The following is a 17,773-nucleotide window of genomic DNA, read 5'->3' on the forward strand; positions in this document are numbered from 1 at the left end:
CTTGTGTTCCTAATGCGGTCAGGTGCTTTGTGACGCTGTGCATCTTTGTGTCCCGTATGTATGTAAATGGGTGTGAGGCTCTGTTTGGATGGGTTTCCTTTCTGAATATTTCTTTTTTGAATATTTTGACCAACTGGTGTAATATTTCTGATGACACACTGACTGCAACTTTTTACATCTTACTCCAAAATTACCAGTTTTACAATATTCATTTTGCCAGTTTCGTATTCATATTCGAAAGCTGCGAGATGTCTTAAGATACAGATGCACCAGTGTAGTTGACACAACTTAAATGAGAATATATCTTTGATATATTTCCATATGTACTTACATATATACATATATTAGCCTGCCAGTGTTTAAACATTACTTTTCTAAATTCAAAATGTTTTACCATGCAAGTGAAACATTTTTTGGGAAACTAAAATATTGCAAAATATCATAAAAAATTCATCCTGCTATTCATGTAGACTTTGTTTATTCTAAGGCACAAAAGAATACAGATTTTCTTTCCAATATTTTCTGTAGTCATATTAATACTATTATATATCGTTATTCACTGACAGTTTGGTATGCCTCATTGCATTCATGTAATCAACTGTTATCATAATACATATTCCTAGTTCTTGTTTTGGTATTATCAAGACCAACGACGCCTATGGTATCACTGCGTTAGAACTACTGTTCCTTGTCTATTTCTTTGACACATACATACACATAGATTATTTCCAACACTTAGACAAAACAGATAGGCTTCTAAAACTATTCAACTGATGCCCACAGACGTGGTACGAGGTTGTTTATTTTACTTGTATGAGAAGATAGCAGGGACCGTGTTCACTCAGCAGTTTAGCTCCACAAAACATGAGCTTTTATGACATCAACACCTTAAACGTCTCTATTTTGATTGAATTGTTTAAACCACTGCTAAAATTGTCAACAACAAGCATAGACACCAGAGGGAATTGTGTGCATTTTGTCCTTTATGTGATTAAGTAATATTTATAAGCCAGCAGGATACACAGCTTTGTTTTCTGCTTTTGGATTTGTTACTGTTCTGTTTTGCTTGTTTTAAATTGTTTTGTTATGTTTCATTTATCACCTGTGTCACTGGACTCATCTGACTAATTTCACTTGACCTGATCTCTGTGAGGAGGTGTGGGTGTGGGTGTGGGTGGGTGTGTGTGGGTGCGCATGTTTGCTCACACACATAACATTAAATCCTTAAATGGAAGATTATTTTGTTAAATAATGACAAAAATCAGACAGATGAGGACAGTTTTTCGTTCGACGGCAGATTACTCAAAATGGTGGCACTTCTGGGTTTTAGATAATCATGACATGCGTGACACGACCCGCTGAGAGCCGCTAAAAGACACGACGCTGTAGCTCCGCGTGCTCCTCTGTAACTACTGTCATTTTGATTACATTTTAAAAGAATAAAGTTGTTTAAACCAGCATGCTCTTCCCTCAATTTGTAATATACTGTTACATAGACACTGTAGCTATGAATCTGGATACACAGACAGGACTCAGAGGAATGCAGTAGACTATGAGCTGCCGAACGTACCACAGACTGTGTATGGTGAACACCGAAAAAAGACACACACAATAATCCTGTATTATTCTTCCAAATGCAATAGTCCAGGACTGACAGAAGTGTGTGAACCACATCTATTCACTGATGCATTATAATATATTGTATATAGTATTAGGAATTACATATTGGTATGAACTTTATGCCATTTGGTGTCAAAGTGTATTTATGTAGCACTGGAACACAGCAATTCAGAACTGCCCCTGCTCTACCCTACATTACACACCTGATGATGGAAATGAAAACATGATGAAGAAAATGAATTTTTTAAACTAGTGGAAATGCTAAGTAAACAGCATTGTGGTTTTTCATGACTAGGGTGAACCGGTGATATGCTGTATTTTTAGGAAATACTGTGCAGTGTTGCTGAGACTGCTGCCTCTAGATTCTCTCTGTCCACTCCTTTCAAAACATTCACTGAAATTCACCAGCTGTCAGATTTTCTTGTCCGATCCAACAGAACCAGAAAAGCCCTCTATCCCGCCCCGCAAGATTAGCTACTGCTTCTTTCGAAACTGCTTTACTTTTTGTGCAAATTCCCCTGGATCTTTTCTTCTCTCCTCAATCCCACCCTATCCATCCTGTCGCATAGTACATGATTTTATAATGTATTTAAACAGGAGCTCATCGAGTCATTCCAGATGAATGCACCTCATTCACACGACTTCGCTTTCAGGTTACGTGCACAGGAAGAAGTTACCAGAGGAAGGCAGTTAACCATTGGCCATTTTGCACCCTCAACCTGGTCCCATCCTGGTTCTCCAATAGGTCTCCTATCACTTCACCACTCTGAGACTTCAAAGATCAATAATTAACATAAATGTGATCAGACTCCTTGCATCCTCAGATTGGCTCATCTTACTGCTTTACTTCAGATGACAAACCCGTGACCCCGTTGAGGTTGTCTTCCGGCTCTTATCTGTGTCCAAATCTTGGGGCCAGTAAGTCTCGTCATTCTCCCTCCAGAAGAACAATCTCTTGGGCACCCACCAGGCCCTTTGCAAAGACAGACATTTTGCTTCACCCACCCTATGGCAGCTTTTGAAGCCCCCCCAGGTGTCAGAAAACTCTCCAGTCCTGAGATGTCTTCAGTCCTCATACTGCTTGCCTTGTTTGCTGCCTTTGGTGTTGTGATTCGCTGGGCACTTATTTCACACTTTTTAATGGGTGTGTGTGTCATTTTTCTTCACTTCCTGACTGTCTTTCCAGGTAAATTGGAGATGGTCACTTTCAACCTCTTCTGTTTCCTAGAGGCCGCTTCTCGGTAGGAACAAAATGACTGGTCTTCTGGATTTCTTCATATGACCTGTTTTGCTGATAAACCACAATTATACTTTGTTTTTCACGAGGGCACTTCACTTCCATTCTCGGGCGCAGGCATACCACCTAAAACTCGGTCTTGACAAATCAGAATTGCTCTACAGTCCGCATGGCATTCTCTAATGCTGGACATCTCCAACCAGATCCTGCAGAATATAGAAGCAGATGACCCTTCCTAACAGCGGAGGATGGACAAGCCTTAATCATTTACTCCTTGACTTATCTACAGTGTCCAGAACTCTGCCACCTGCTGCTCTGGTGCGAGTCCACGAGGGCCCTCGAGGGCTGGCTCGTGAAAGCGCGCGGTGGTGACGTATTGAACACGCGCACGCCACTTCTCCAGCTAGGCTAGCAATTTGCTGTCAGTTTATCACTAAACTCTTCAGTCGTATAAACTCTTCGGTTTCTCACTCAAGGCGAGGAGGACCGTTTGGCATTATATGCAAGAGGCGTTTCCCACAGTTTCGGATGTAAATAATGGCTGAGGCCTCAGGGGCAGGTAACGTCTGTCTTCAACTTTATCGCCAGTGTTGTGTGGTCTGCGTGACAGGTAGTCAGCTAACGTTAGCTTACCTAGCGCAGAGGTTAAGGTAAGATAAAATAAAATAAGGTAAGGTAAACTAAGATAAGATAAACTAAGGTAAGCTAAGATAGCTAACTAGCTAGCGTGATGGTTATGCAGCTCAGTTATGTACAGTCTAACGTAGCTAGGCTAGCTGGGTTAGCTAGTAGCCTAGTGTAGGTAGTTAGCTGGCTCCCATGTAAACGACGGTTTTACGATTCATCTGGGTACTTTTACAAACGTAACTAGTGTGATAGCTGGCGAGATTGACAGCTAGCTACCGAGGTTAACTAATTTCTTAGGTAGCAAATCTTGGAAAAGCAAAACGTTCCTGACTGCACTACACTTGAGGTCGGAGGACAGATAGCTTCTTGCTTCATGTGTTACGTACGCTAAGTAGCTAGTAGCCTGGCTGCCTTGTCTCCGTCTAAGCTGTATTGCAATCAAACGTTAGAAAAATATTTGTCACTTTCAACCAAAGAAACCAGCGTGACACGGCTTGATTAAAGTTCAGTAAGTGTTATGTTTAGTTGGTAAAAATACTCTGTCAGCTGTGCCCAAAGAAACTAGCTGTCGTGTGTGACTTTAATAGGGTGCGTGTCAGAATGGAGATATACAACATAGAGCTGTAGGGTATAGAGTGGGTAAAAGTTTGTGCTGAATATTTATGCGTAACCTGACGGGACACTTGTTAGTCATTAGAAGAAAAGTGCATTTTTTGAAAAGGCAGCAAGCATGCAGAATTTTGAAAGTACATAGTTAAAGGGGAGGTTCCCTTTTTGTTTCTAGACCCTGAGGAATTAAGCGCAGAGTCTGTTCCTGAGTCAGTACTGGGGAAACCCAGCCAGCAACACTTCAAGAGAAATCGCCCACGCTCGGACCACAATCGCAGCTGCAGAGGACCTGACAGACCCCACCTGAGGCATGCAAAGGAAGCGTATGAGTCCCATGACACTGCTGCTAGACAATCGCATGACAACTCCACCAGAAATGGCATAAGGAGAGGGAGAGGAGGAAGAGGAAGAGGAGGTGATAGTAGCCGTAATAGTGAGCGCCTGACCCATAGACCGAGATGGTCAAGGCCTAAAAGCGATAATGTTTACTCGGGGCCGAATCACATGACTGACTGGGGCCAGCGACGCAGTAGCCCTCCAGCCTATAGATCCGCAGATGGGGATAATCAGCAGAGGCCCCCAAAAGGTGCCGGTGGTGGAGATTTCCAGCCGGACCCCCGAGACACCTGGCCAAAAAGGACCACGAAAGGGAGGGGAGAGAGGGAAGCAAGGGGGCCATTGGCTAGAGACGAGGAGACGAATCGGGAGGCAGACGGCGCGGGCAGCGTCACAGGCGCCGAGCGTCCAGAGCCGGAGTACGACCAGAGGTGGCAGAAAGGGTGGAGAGGTGGAGGGAGGCAGCACAACCCCAGAAGGAAGGGGCCGGCCTGCCGTCCTGGCAGCCAGGGGAACTGGAGAGAAAGAGAGCCTGCTCACCTGGGAGGAGACGGGGAGCAGGAGGAGGAGCAGCGACAGGAAGAGGGAAGGGGAGGCGCACCGGAACCGAGCTGGAGAGGTGGGAGAGAGGGACGGGATCAAGGGAAAAGGGCCCGGATGCAGGAGCAGGCGCGGGATGCGCCGGCAGGAGCGGGACGTGCCGAGAGGAGGACGGGGCTAGTTAAACGCGTGCAGCCTCCCAAGAGCAAAGAGACTCAGACAGGTGATTGGGTGATGAACCTGGGTGACGGGTGAACCCGGAGCTTTCATTTTACTGCGGCTGATAAAAAGTTAGGATTTCCTGTCATTACATAATTTTGAGCTGCATTTTGAATTCATTTACAAAGCTGCTTCTCACCTTCTAACCGAGAGGAGCCCATACAATAAAATCATAATATTATTGTCTCAGCTGTCGCCGTTAATTGAAGTGTTATTCCAGCTGTGTGTGTGTGTGTGTGTGTGTGTGTGTGTGTGTGTGTGTGCGTGCGTGTGCGCGTTCACATCTTTTCAGGCTGCCTGATCGAGCAGCTGACAGAAGAGAAGTACGAGTGCATGGTGTGCTGCGACGTGGTCCGCGTCATGGCCCCCGTCTGGAGCTGTCTGAGCTGCTTCCACGTCTTCCACCTCAACTGTATCAAGAAGTGGGCTCGCTCGCCTGCGTCTCAGGCCGATGGTACGGTGGCCCTGTGGCGCCACACTACAACATGCCACGCAACCCCAGCACGTTTAGGCTTAGCCACACCCCACTCGCTCGAATTGGTGAGATAAACCAGAACATGTTTGTGAGTTGATCACACGTTTGTGTTTTGCAGATAGTGTGGAGGGCTGGCGTTGTCCTGCTTGCCAGAATGTGACGTTTAAGGCACCAAACTCTTATACCTGCTTCTGTGGTAAGAACTCGCAGGATTTATATCTGCTGGGACATCTGCGATGACCCCGCACCCCTTAATACAACACGCATTTAGCTGGAAAGGGTGTCAGTTTTTTCTGTGCTGCTGCAGCCCTTTTGAAGAGTGCATCACTGTGCATCCCTTCACTGTTTCATTTGGCTTTTTTGCACTGATAGGGAAGGTGACCAATCCAGTGTATCAGCGCACCGAGATTCCCCACAGCTGTGGTGACATGTGTGGGAAGAAGAGAACTGGGGGGATGTGCAGTCACCCCTGCAACATGTAAAATCACACGAACACACTGACACACTGACACAGCCGAAATCACGACTACCAGCAGAACGACGGCACGCTGCCCCATGAACACGTCATGTCGTTATTCAGTGGCGTTTGCCTGGGTTTTGTGGGTTAAGGGAGGTGGAATGTTACTGTGGAATATTCACTGGTGTTTTCCGCTTCCTGCAGTTTATGCCACCCAGGCCCTTGCCCGCAGTGTCCCGCGTTTGTAACCAAATCCTGCCTTTGTGGACGAACGAGGTACTGTGCACTGCAGTCTCAATCAGATGGACCAATGAACAAACCAAGCACCACTGCGTCTCTGACTGGCTGTGCGTGCTTTTGCGTACATGTGTGTGTAGTAAGCAGGTGCGCTGCAGTCAGGTGGACAGTCTGCGCTGTGAACAGGTGTGCAGCGCTTTACTAAACTGCGCAGAACACTACTGTGCCCAGATTTGCCACCAGGGCCCCTGTGAACCCTGTCAGCTTCGTGTCCAGCAAGGTAACTCGGATACTTTTTCCAGTTGTTAGGCAGCACTCGTGTATCTGGCTTGGGTGACCATTCTCTCTCTGTCTCTGTGTCTCTGTGTCTGTGTGTGTGTGCGCGCGTGCTGTGCTGTGCTGTGCTGTGCAGTGTGCTACTGTGGGGTGACTCACCGGGAGGTGGCGTGTGGGACAGACAGGGATGGCTTCGATGGATCTGGACATTTCACCTGCCACAAACTATGTGGAAAGTAGGTCCCGCTTTAGACGCCCTCACCTGTTTGTCACTTCTTATCCCTTGTCTACACTGTCTAATAAATCAAGTTGATTTGCGTTCAAGTCCTTCAGCTCTTGACATTTACGTGTGACTGTCCAGGATGCTGGAGTGTGGGGAGCACCGCTGCCAGCAGCCGTGCCATCGGGGCCAATGCCAGGCGTGCTCGCGCTCGCCCAGCCTGGTGCACACCTGCCCCTGCGGGCAGACGGCCCTGGCCAAGCTGCTGGAGTTGGGCTCTCCAGAGAGACGCCGCTGCACTGACCCCATCCCTTCCTGCAGCAAGGTCTGCAGTAAGCCCCTGCCCTGCGGAGACGCTGGTGAGGGGACGTGTGCGCGTGTGTGTGGGTGCGCGGGAGTCGGCGAGCAAGCTGGCACACTTTGTTGATGTTGTTGTTGTTGTTGTTTTTGGACAGTCGTTTGTTTGTTTTACCAAGAGCCACCTGGAGCTTTATAGTTTTAATGGTTAATGAAGCACCATGCTGGGCTTGAAGAAATGTGGACCCTATAATAAAGACTTAGAACTGTTTGCTAATGGAATCTACATGGCATGAAGCTTTGCTTAGCTGCTTGTAAAACACTAGGTATTTGCTGAGACGTTTACGGCCTGGCGTTTTACTCGAACCATGTATGTATGTGCAGGGGATACACTGGCCACACCTAGCCAGAGCACAGTTGACAAAGAGCTCAGTTATGGCAGGGTGTCATGCATTTATTCATTCATTCTGTCCTGTGGTCCTCCTCCTCGGCAGACACTGTGCACCTGTGTGATAAGCTTTGTCACGAGGACAGCTGTGGCCCATGCTCCCTCACCTCCACCATTAAGTGCAGATGTGGCAGTAAGACAAAGGTTAGGCTGCCGTCACCTGACCGCGCGCGACTCAGTAATTCACAGACTTAGCAGGACTGCAAGTTCCATGATGAATGCCTTTTTCTCTTCTCAGGAGGTCCCATGTGCAATGATTCAGAGAGAAGGTGAGGAATACTTTGCTGTGCTCGGTATATCATCAGATAAATGAGAATTTTGAACTCTGAATTTTGTTGTTTATGGTGTGTGTGTCTGTGTGTGTGTGTGTGTGTGTGTGTGCGTGCGTGTTCCTCTGGCTGTAGAGGAGCTGGTGTTCTCCTGTGAGAGGCGTTGCACTAAGAAGCGCTCCTGTGGCCGGCACAAGTGTGGAGAGCTGTGCTGTGTGGTAGGGCAGCTGGGATTGGAGTCACTGGGCAGCACATCACTCTGGAAGTGTTGGTACTGTGCGCCACTGACCCCCCCCCCCCCTCTCACCCCTCTTATCAGATTCAGGAGCATAAATGCACATTGATTTGTGGCTACAAACTCAACTGTGGTCAACACCGCTGCCAGGACCTTTGTCACCGTGGAAACTGCCAACCCTGCTGGCAGACCAGTGAGTCTCCACCTGCCCTTTTCCAGCCTGCAACATCCCAGTGCTATTGTTGTCTTTTTAGTTTCTCACATTGAGTCCTCGTAGGCCTTTCTTTCTGGGTAAACACTTGGCTTGCTGGGCATTTCTGGGATGTTTGTTTTAAAATATACCTTAATTCCTGCACATCCCTTAAGATCCTCTATTCTTTATATGCTGTGGTGTGTTTTATGTAGGTTTTGATGAGCTGCCCTGCTACTGCGGTGTGACGGTGATATACCCGCCTGTCCCATGTGGCACCAAACCACCAGAGTGTAAAAACCCGTGTACACGCCCACACGACTGCGATCACCCAGGTACCCACCCCACGACCTTGGGCCCCGCCCTTGGGCTCAGCTCTCAACACTGGAGCAAGAGTACCCTATCTTACAGTGAGACATAAAAAGGAAAGCATGAATTTCAGAACAATTTAATCAGTTCATTCCTCACATACAGTGAGAGGGTAAACTGTCCAGCGGTGAGCCTTATTCGGGTCATCGGGTAGCCGATCTTGAGGGTGCCGTTGCAGTGATCACGTGTACGTGAGCTCCACTGGATGCTGCTTCTTCTTCCTGCAGTGCTCCACTCCTGCCACAGCGAGGAGAGATGTCCTCCCTGTACATACCTCACCAAGAAGTGGTGCATGGGCAAGCATGAGGTAACGCCACACTCCTGCTCACCAGTGCACCAGTCTAGTGCATGTTAACGTCTACAGCCAGAGGCTGCGCCCTCTGTCCCGCCCTCTCCGTCTCACCATTCCTTTGTTGGGTCCCCCTTCAGCAACGGAGCCACGTCCCCTGCCACCTGCAGGACATCTCCTGTGGTTTGGTGTGTAATAAGCTGCTGCCCTGTGGCTCCCACCACTGTAAGAGGATGTGCCACCGTGGGGAGTGCCAGGTTCCAGGAGAGTGTCGGCAGCCTTGTCTTCACCCCAGGCCTGAGTGTGGGCACCCCTGCAACGCCCTGTGCCACCCTGGAGCCCCTTGCCTGTACACCACCTGCACTGCCAAGGTACAGCCCTCTGCCGGCGTCTGGTCTTTCAGCTTGGGAAGAACCCACAGCTAATGCTTAAAGGAAGCCACTGTTTCTATGTATTTGGTAATGCTGTTCACATGAGTGATGCAAACTGATATTGAGAAAATGCTTTCCGAAAAACCTTTAGAGTGTCTTTTTTTTTTTTTTTTTTTTTTAAGTTGTCTTTTCAGGCGCCAGCTCTTTCGGTTATACCGGAGAGCCTCCTCCTACATGCTGCTTAAACAGAATAACCAAAGTAAATACGACAGCATGAAAGAAGCAAATGCTTTGTTTGATCTTTAGGTGGCAGTACAGTGCGACTGTGGCCGCAAGAAGGAGACCGTGCTCTGCACAGAGGCAGCCAGCTCTTACCAGAGGCCTGTAGTCACCTCAGCTGCCTCCCACTCAAACATACAAGCAGATTCAAACAGGACATTTCACAGATAGACTTAAGAATCATTGCATTGGCAGAATAGCGACAAAAGAGCCAGTCAACCGCTTTAGCGTGGTCACTGTTAGAAAAACTCAAAGCCAGTCACGGGGTAACCAGGGTATGTTTTCATGCAGTTCCTGTGTGTTTGGCAAGCAGATATGCGGCCATCTCTGTGGCGAGTAAGCTGGCGGACCTGCACCTGGGAGAGTGCGTTGACATCGGCCAGCTCACCAAGAAGGAGCAGACGAGAGCCAGGTGAGGAGAACCACGCCATCCTAGGTCAGGCTTAATGCCATCAGGATGCCGGGTGTCTGCAGACACGACAATTACCGCACCTTGTTCGGGCTCTTCCAACGCTTCTGTTCTTCTTTAAAAGGCTGGAGTGTGATCAAGAGTGCGCTACGCTGGAGAGAAATCGGTGAGTTTGATCAAGTTCTTTTTCAGGTTCACATACTTTGCACATTAACTCGCATCAGACTACAGGTGGCATTCCTGTGGGAAGGTCACATGTCTTGATCCGGCCAGCGCTGAAGAACGAATGAACAGACTGGTGTGTTTCTACCAGGCGACTGGCTGAAGCTCTGCAGATCGATCTGTCAGCCGAGCCGTTTAACAGCAGAGCCTCCTGCAAATACAGTGACTCGCTGAAAGAGGACGCCAGGTTAGTTCTACGTCCCTGGGGTTGGCAGAAAAGGGCAATTTCGTTCTGTCTGTTCAAATGAACCCATCAGTGTTTACAAGCAAGCGAAGTCTATCAGAAATCTGAATCTTGTACCTGCTTTTGCTAGAGACCTAAATGTTAGTATCTTTTTAGATTCTTCTTGTGAAAGCCCGAAACATTAACCTTGTCTCCAAATGCAGAAGAGAATTCAAATTTGTCAGCGAAGTGGAGGAGGAGATCAGGAAACTGGTCGAACTGGCAAACACGGTAACAAATCCGTCTCCGTCTGAAAGATGTAGCCTCACCTGCATACCTAGTGTCCCACTGCTGCTTATGTCTGTGCGACCTCGCTCTCTGTCTCTCGCACGCGTGCGCATCCTTCAGGGCAAACAGTCCAGGAGGAGCCACTGCTTCCCGCCCATGAAGCGTGAGCAGCGCCGCGTCATCCACGAGCTGGCCGAGGCCTACGGCGTGGAGAGCGCCAGCTACGACAGTGAGCCCAAGCGCAACGTCGTCCTCACCGCCGTCAGGTCGGCACGGGCCCTCCTCTCTTCACGTTCCCCTTATCAGGGATGATTAGAAAAGTGAATAAGGTCTCTCTCAATATTTTTACATGTAAAAATGGAAAATAAAACGTAATGGGTTTTTTGGCGTTATTTCCAGGGTTTTATTATTTGTAGTTTTATTTTTTCAGTGGCACAATAAGCTGCTGCTGAACTATTATTTACCAAATAGATGAGAAGGTAGCAAAGAAGCTATCGCTTGTAGTTCCACTTGTGTTCATTTTGTTTGTTTGTTTTCAACAGGAAATGATTTGATCAGTGTAAAGCTCTCTTTTTCTAGTTGAGCAAGGTACTGGCAACACCAAGGTCATGAGTTCAGTTCCCAGGGAGTACATGTGCTGTCATACTGATAAATCTGTAAGACGCTCTGGATAAGAGCATATGCCGAATGCTTGTATGTAAAGCAGTCCATGACATTTTCTGTGCAAGTCAAAGTAACTGGACTCCTGGATGCAGATTCAGGCCCCACCTCTTTGTGCTCTGCTCCTGAGGGCAGCTGTGTTGTTTTGTGTGCAGGGGCAAATCGGCCTGCCCGAACGCCACCCTGACTGCCCTGATTGAGAGAGAGACCGCAGGCAGGGCGCCACCCCCCATCGCCCATGTCAAACAGTGCAGCAAGTATGCACGTGCGCGCACACACTTGGGCTAGGCAGTAGCACCACTGTTCATCACGCACTAGACCTGCTGATGGCCCTTTGAAAAGGGGATGCGATCATATGACCTTCAGGATGGCATACTGGTGTTGTGAATTGTAATTCTCACTGTTTTGTTCCAGGGCTGAGAATAGCAGCGCTTGGCTGAAGCAGGCCAGAGACCAACCTCCCATTGATTACTTTGATGTTCAGGATTGATGAGACCTGTGACACTAATGATGGCTGTTCTGGGCACTGTATTCAGATTAAGTGTTGCGTTAAATAAAACTGGGCAGAATTTGCTTTATTGCAAGAGTTGTTTTGTCTGATGGATTTTTTTATAGTGTACACACACACATGCATATTGGTTGAGCATGCAGTGTATTAAACCATTCATTCCTAACATTCAAAACTGTCTTACTGTGTTACAAAGTAGTAGTATTTTTATCCGATTATTTTCATCCTGTTTTTTTTTTTTTTTTTTTAAAGGTCCTCAACTTGCATTACATGTATGTCCCAGCGTTGGCCACTAGGTGGTGCTTAAATGACTAAGGAAGTTTCAAACCTGTCTGGCTGCTGGTTTTAGGATTCTCTTACTATTGTTAGTCTGCTTGGGCGGAGCTGGGGTTTCTTTCTATTGTGCAGCCTGTTTCCCAAACCATATGGGGACATTTTTTTGTACAGTATGCTTTCTCGTGAAAGGAGTGTTCCAAGAAATTAATCCACAGACAGGTTTACATGCCTACAAGCCCAGTGAAGTCACAAGACCATATGATTGCATGCACATACAGTAAGAGAATCCCCCCAAACGCGAGACGTGAACCATAAACCATCCATGTCTGGGTACCCATGTGATGCAGTGTGCAGTGTCAGTTACTCTGAAGTTCAGGCTTCAGCACATGACGTGTGTTGTAGGTTGTGTTGTGTCTTTCACATAGATTTGGCTGGTATTTCCATGACAAACCTCAGTTTCGTTAGTCGTTCAAATAGCTGCAAACACACACTTTTATTTATTTATTTATTTAGGTGTGTGTGTGTGTGTGTGTGTGTGTGTGGGCTGAGTCTGATGTTACACTATAACTAAAAAGCTGCAGTTTCTATAGGATCTATCGTTATGCATTTCAGTATCCTCACATTAAAGCAGACCTTCAGTACCTTGACCACACTGTTATAATTTCAACTCCAGTGAGCTGCAGCACAAAACCCAAAAAATCCACTTGTACATTTGTGGCAGCCATTACATCTTACAAACTAGCACTCCCACAAATGAAGTGTTTAGATGAGGCTTTATTAAAAGACTAATAATAAATGAGATGTGTACATAAAATAGTATGAGAAAATCCATGTTCACAGACTACTTGTCAGTGAATGTAATGCGGATTTGATGTACAAATCGAGGAAAACGGTGGTGGAAAAACAACACTCCAAACGTTACCACGCGTGTGGCGTTCCGGCTTGTTTTTCTGTGCTACCTTCGGGTTGGTTTATCTTCCAAAAAGCTTAATTCTCTCACAAGTGCATAACTTAATCGTGTATTTATTGGTGGCTTGGTCGAGCGTCCTTGAAGATTCATTCTTAACTGTATTTCTCAAATTGGAAAGAAAATAGTTGGCCGCATGTTTGAAGTTGGTTTAGTAATGTATTTGGTGTATTTTGCATTGATTCTGTTTGTCTGGATGTATTTAATGTTAAATAATAATCTCCGTTTGTAAATTCAGTACAGAGGTAGGCTATGGAGAGTAGAGCCATGGAGATGTTGGAGAGCAGGAGGTTTTAGAGGAGCACGCAAATCCCTCTGTTTTTGCATTTCAAAACATTTTTGGATAGGCTTGGCTAGTGTTTTGTGTCCGCTCTAAGCCTGAGGTTAAGCAGGGCAAATTGGTAGTGTGGCGCTTTTGGGGTTTGCTTGACAGCGCTGTGTGCGAACTGTAATTTGATGACGCTCCCTTTCAGTCCTTAATTTCATTTTCAGCAGCGTCTCCAGCGGTGGGCGCGCCTGCGCCTCAGCCCTCGCCGCGTTCGGTGTGCCTGTGGCCGGCTGCAGCCTCCCTCCTCAGCCTCCCTCCTCAGCCTCCCTCCGCAGCGCACCGGGCAGCGCTCAGTACCGGGAGAGAGCGCGGCCAGACACGCACTTCACGGTTCATTCGCAGCACTTTCGCCAGAACCAACTACATTACTGCCATGGAGAGAAAGGTAGGAAACGGAGCATCATTAGAACAGAAATGTGTAGGCTTTGGTTGCTTTTTACTTGATTAAAATACTTGTGATTTGAATTCTGTTGTCCACAATTGAAAGTCTTTTCAACACTACCCTGCCCAGCTTTGTAGTAAACCCACGGTGCGTTGCCGGTCGGATTAGTGCGCTAGGGAGTTTTTTTTTATTTTATTTTTTTTAACTGGATCTAGTTTATGAGCCAAAACGCGTGGACAAAATGTGGCTACGCAGAGACGGAATATCTCAAAGGCTGCTGGCCTTTGCGAGGTCTTTTTCATAGACCATGGGTCGTGTCTGTAGCTGCTGACTGATGGACGTGCGCCTCTAATTCTATGTTGTGCGTAATTCGGATACAGTATAGGAGGTTTTCCAGTAGCTCCATCCTCCTCCTCTGCAGACGCCAACGGCTTGGTAACCTTCAATGCAGCGAGGCAGTCAGCCACTTGAGGAGGAGTGGGCTACTAGTCGTAATGTAGCCTAGTGGATCTCTGGAGAGGGACCCTCGTCGCCTCCTAAAACGTAAAATACTACCCCCCTCCCTCATCCTCTTCGTCGTGCGGCACTATGTCAAGTGGTTATTAGCCTCACACTTAAACTCATTGTAACAACTCCTCATTCGTGCTAAAACATTTTAAATAGATCCCAAAGACGGGGATTTGTTTGAGAGAAAAGTATATTCCATAAGGTTTTAAGTCGCACATTTGTTTAATTACTAGGGCTTTCTTCAGTCGGGCTGTTGGCCTGACACCTGTGTTCACACATGACAGAATGAGTAAACACAGAAGGGGGAATCACACTTGTGGGATCTTCATGAAGCATCCTGTTATACATCTTATTTCCAAAAGCAGGCCTTTTGAATTGTTCCAGTGATTACTGTGATTCAGAAAGCAGAGATAAAAGTTATGATTTCTTACGTATTAGATTATAAAAGGCATCAAATCTAAAATACTCAAAAATCCCAAATCTTGCAATTTTCAAAAATAGCACTATATTCACCTCCTTAACTACACTTTGCCCTGATATCACATCTGGAAATAACCACTAAATGAGTTTTACCTAAGGCTCAGTACCGAAATGTATAAGGCCTGAGGAATATTGCCGTGTTGCTGAGAGGATCCAGTGGCAGGTGTAGCGTAACAGCAGTAGTTGCTGAAAGCTGAGTGCAGTGCACTCTAACTGTCGCATCACTTCTGCATGGGTGCACTGCAGGAAGTCGTGATTTCTGCGGCAGTGCAGAGCCTGTTATATTACATGACCCCAACTGTGGAGTTATGATAACTTACTCAAGGCCCAAATGTTAATTATACCTTGACTGCGCAGAAGCAAAATATCATCCACGGTACTAATTGCAAGTATTTTAATGTCACCTAATATAATTGCCAATTTTTTTCAAGCTGTAGCACAAATGGTGTTGGAACCTAGTTTTCATGCAACTTCCAACTATCTATGTGCTGCGTTTGTGGCCTGTAGTCATCAGATTCCACTCCCTGCTTCGTTTTCCGTTAAACGTTCGATTTACATTTAAGAACCCCGCTGGAATGTGTGGCCCTCTCCGTGTAGGGCACAGAGACGGAGAGAACACGGAGCCAGTATCACATTGATTGTGTGCTTTTGTAACGCGGGGATAGGCTACTCAGCATATTTTTAGCTTTTTTTTCCCTTGGTTTATGCGGTTCATGAAAGTGGAAAAGCTGTGGAATGAATGTTTGAAACCAAGACGTCTATCAAAATAGTCTCCATCATAGAAGGCTTAAATCGGCTATTTAAAAAAATAATAATAATAATAATTTCATCAGCTCGTGTTATGATGCAGTTTATTTTTGTTGATTCAGTGCTAAACTGATTATGCATTACAAACCATGCTTTGCACGTATTCTTAAAAAATGTCTTCTCCTTTATATTTTATTATTGTGGAATTGAATAACTCAGTGGATTATAAAGAGAAAATGTGCATCTTATGATGAGTATTTTGCGCTTAATCCAAAAAGAATAACTTTACCAGTATTGAATAAAAATGTTAAACACTTCAAATTAGACAAAATGTCTAAACTATTTTATTAAGAAACTATTACTTAAAATGACATTTCTAGTCCTGTAAGGGATGTAGTCGGTACCATTCTTCAACATGTAATCTGACATTACCATATTTCATCAATCTTTGCATGTCCATTTTACTTCACCAAACTCTGTGCGAGAATAATCTTCTGATTGCTACTCTGAAATGGGATTAGACAAGATGTTGTGAAAGGTGGCAGAGGGCCGTGGTTCCTTTTCCCAGACGTATATTTGAGCCTATGGCCTTGTATTCTCTTTTCAGTCCCAGTGGGGCCAGCCACACCTGAAAAGGATCACAGTGACTTGCCTCACTACCTCCCAATCTGTCAGTTAGACAGGAGAGAGTGAGTTAGAGAAAAAGAGCGTGAGAGAAAGCGAGCCAGAGTGAGCGCATAAGCCCATTAGTATTCAAGGACCCACATTTTTTTCTCTGTCGCACCTCGAGTGATTAAAGAGGCTCGGTTCTTTCACGAGTGTGAGCGCGGACAGAGCTGAAAGGAGGGCCGATTATGGAATACTCTCCCTCTCGTTCTCCTGCTCTTCCTTTCTGACTACCTCCCTTTCTATTGAGGTTTCCAGGTGGCACCAGATGTCCAAAATGGGAGAATTAGAGGTTCCCCCTGGCGCTATTCCAGAATATCACCATGCAGTCTTTTCATTCTGCGTTTTTCTGTCGTTCATTTTTTTCCCCCATTGAATAAATGATGAATCATGCAATTTTATTAATGGTCATAGAAAATAATTAACATTAGAGATCTCCAGGTTTCCAGGTTTTATTTGAAGTCTCAACAATCTGATTTTTCTTTTTCTTCTCACTCCATTGAAACTCCCAAATCCTGGGTCACTGTGTTGGGCAGTCTTTACCTTTTGTGTCTGAAGTTCCTTGCAGAGAGCTGGACAATGGGAGACTTCCCAACAGGGGAGAAAAGCCAGTGCCTCCGAGCCTAAAAATGTCTGTCAGTAGGGTTTTATTGCTTGTTTGGTTGGTTTGTTTATCTTGTATTGATTTGTTTGTTGTTGTTGGGGGTTTTTGTGTCTTGAATGCCCACCAGAAGACTTAGCAGGCCACACCGGATTTGCTCTGGGACCATTTGCCCATTACTATGAGATTAGCTCAGTGAATTTTACAGGGAATTCTTTATAAAGATTCTGCCCAAACCACTACAAATTATTTTTTATAAATATTATTATTTATTAAGGTCCCTGCTATATCTAAATGCATCCTGCCATTCTTGTGATACAGCCCAGGTCTTGTGATTTTCCCCAGCACTTTCCAATCCTGGCCTCGATATGTGCTCCGCTGTGGGGAGGGACCGCCGGTCTGTACTTACAGTCTATGTCTGGGGGAGACTGATCCGACACAGCGCTCTACTCAGCTAGAGGGCGAGCCGGTTGCTTCAGAGGCGGGCTGTCTGGCTTTTGCGGGAGGCTGACCCATTTTTTAAGTGGGAAACCCTCAATATCCCATTCAGCGACCAGAGAACACAAGCAAGGGGTGTTAGCAGAGTAACTTGGTTAGTGTTAATCCATAAAGACCCATGGCTGTCTTTTAACAGACGGAGCGGGTGCTTGCTCGCTGATTGCATGCATGAACTAAGCTCTCAGGAAGCAGATGCTGGCGTTTTTCCCACCCTAAAAGTATGAGAAATGATGTGCTATAAAAGTCGCAGGTTTTGATGGCCCCCGGCTTTCCAGGCTGTGAGCTGGAAAGCTGGATTTGTTCTCCTCGAGCCCTGCCCTGGATCTGTCTGCTCCTGGGGCTCATCCAGTGCAGTACTGGAGAACACGGGCTGAGAAGGCAAAAGACAGCAGAGGCTGACATTTCCACCACTGAAAATGGATTTAGATAACAAGGTGCAGATGTGTAACAACTGCAAATGTTAGTGATACG

General features: G+C 46.2%; 2 protein-coding genes across 2 annotated transcripts in view; both read left to right on the forward strand.

Moving 5' to 3' along the window:
- The window catches only part of plxdc2 (plexin domain containing 2), a 73,292-nt gene extending 71,834 nt beyond the window's left edge, over positions 1–1,458 (forward strand). The window contains exon 14 of the mRNA XM_035520031.1: positions 1–1,458. This exon is cut by the window's left edge and continues 891 nt beyond it. The gene's annotated coding sequence lies outside the window, so the exon portion shown is untranslated.
- A 1,735-nt stretch (positions 1,459–3,193) lies between these two features.
- nfx1 (nuclear transcription factor, X-box binding 1) lies at positions 3,194–11,928 on the forward strand. The gene is made up of 24 exons (XM_027019392.2): positions 3,194–3,416; positions 4,269–5,192; positions 5,481–5,642; positions 5,782–5,859; positions 6,036–6,141; positions 6,325–6,396; positions 6,498–6,637; positions 6,770–6,869; positions 6,995–7,212; positions 7,645–7,742; positions 7,837–7,867; positions 8,003–8,085; positions 8,187–8,295; positions 8,508–8,627; positions 8,889–8,968; positions 9,091–9,321; positions 9,628–9,701; positions 9,914–10,012; positions 10,134–10,175; positions 10,323–10,418; positions 10,619–10,685; positions 10,803–10,948; positions 11,498–11,599; positions 11,757–11,928. The coding sequence occupies exons 1-24, from the start codon at positions 3,395–3,397 to the stop codon at positions 11,830–11,832; spliced, it is 3,276 nt and encodes a 1,091-aa protein (XP_026875193.2). The 5' UTR covers positions 3,194–3,394; the 3' UTR covers positions 11,833–11,928.
- Positions 11,929–17,773: the final 5,845 nt, after the last annotated feature.

The sequence above is a fragment of the Electrophorus electricus genome, chromosome 19, assembly GCF_013358815.1.
Source record: "Electrophorus electricus isolate fEleEle1 chromosome 19, fEleEle1.pri, whole genome shotgun sequence".
Lineage (NCBI taxonomy): Eukaryota > Metazoa > Chordata > Actinopteri > Gymnotiformes > Gymnotidae > Electrophorus > Electrophorus electricus.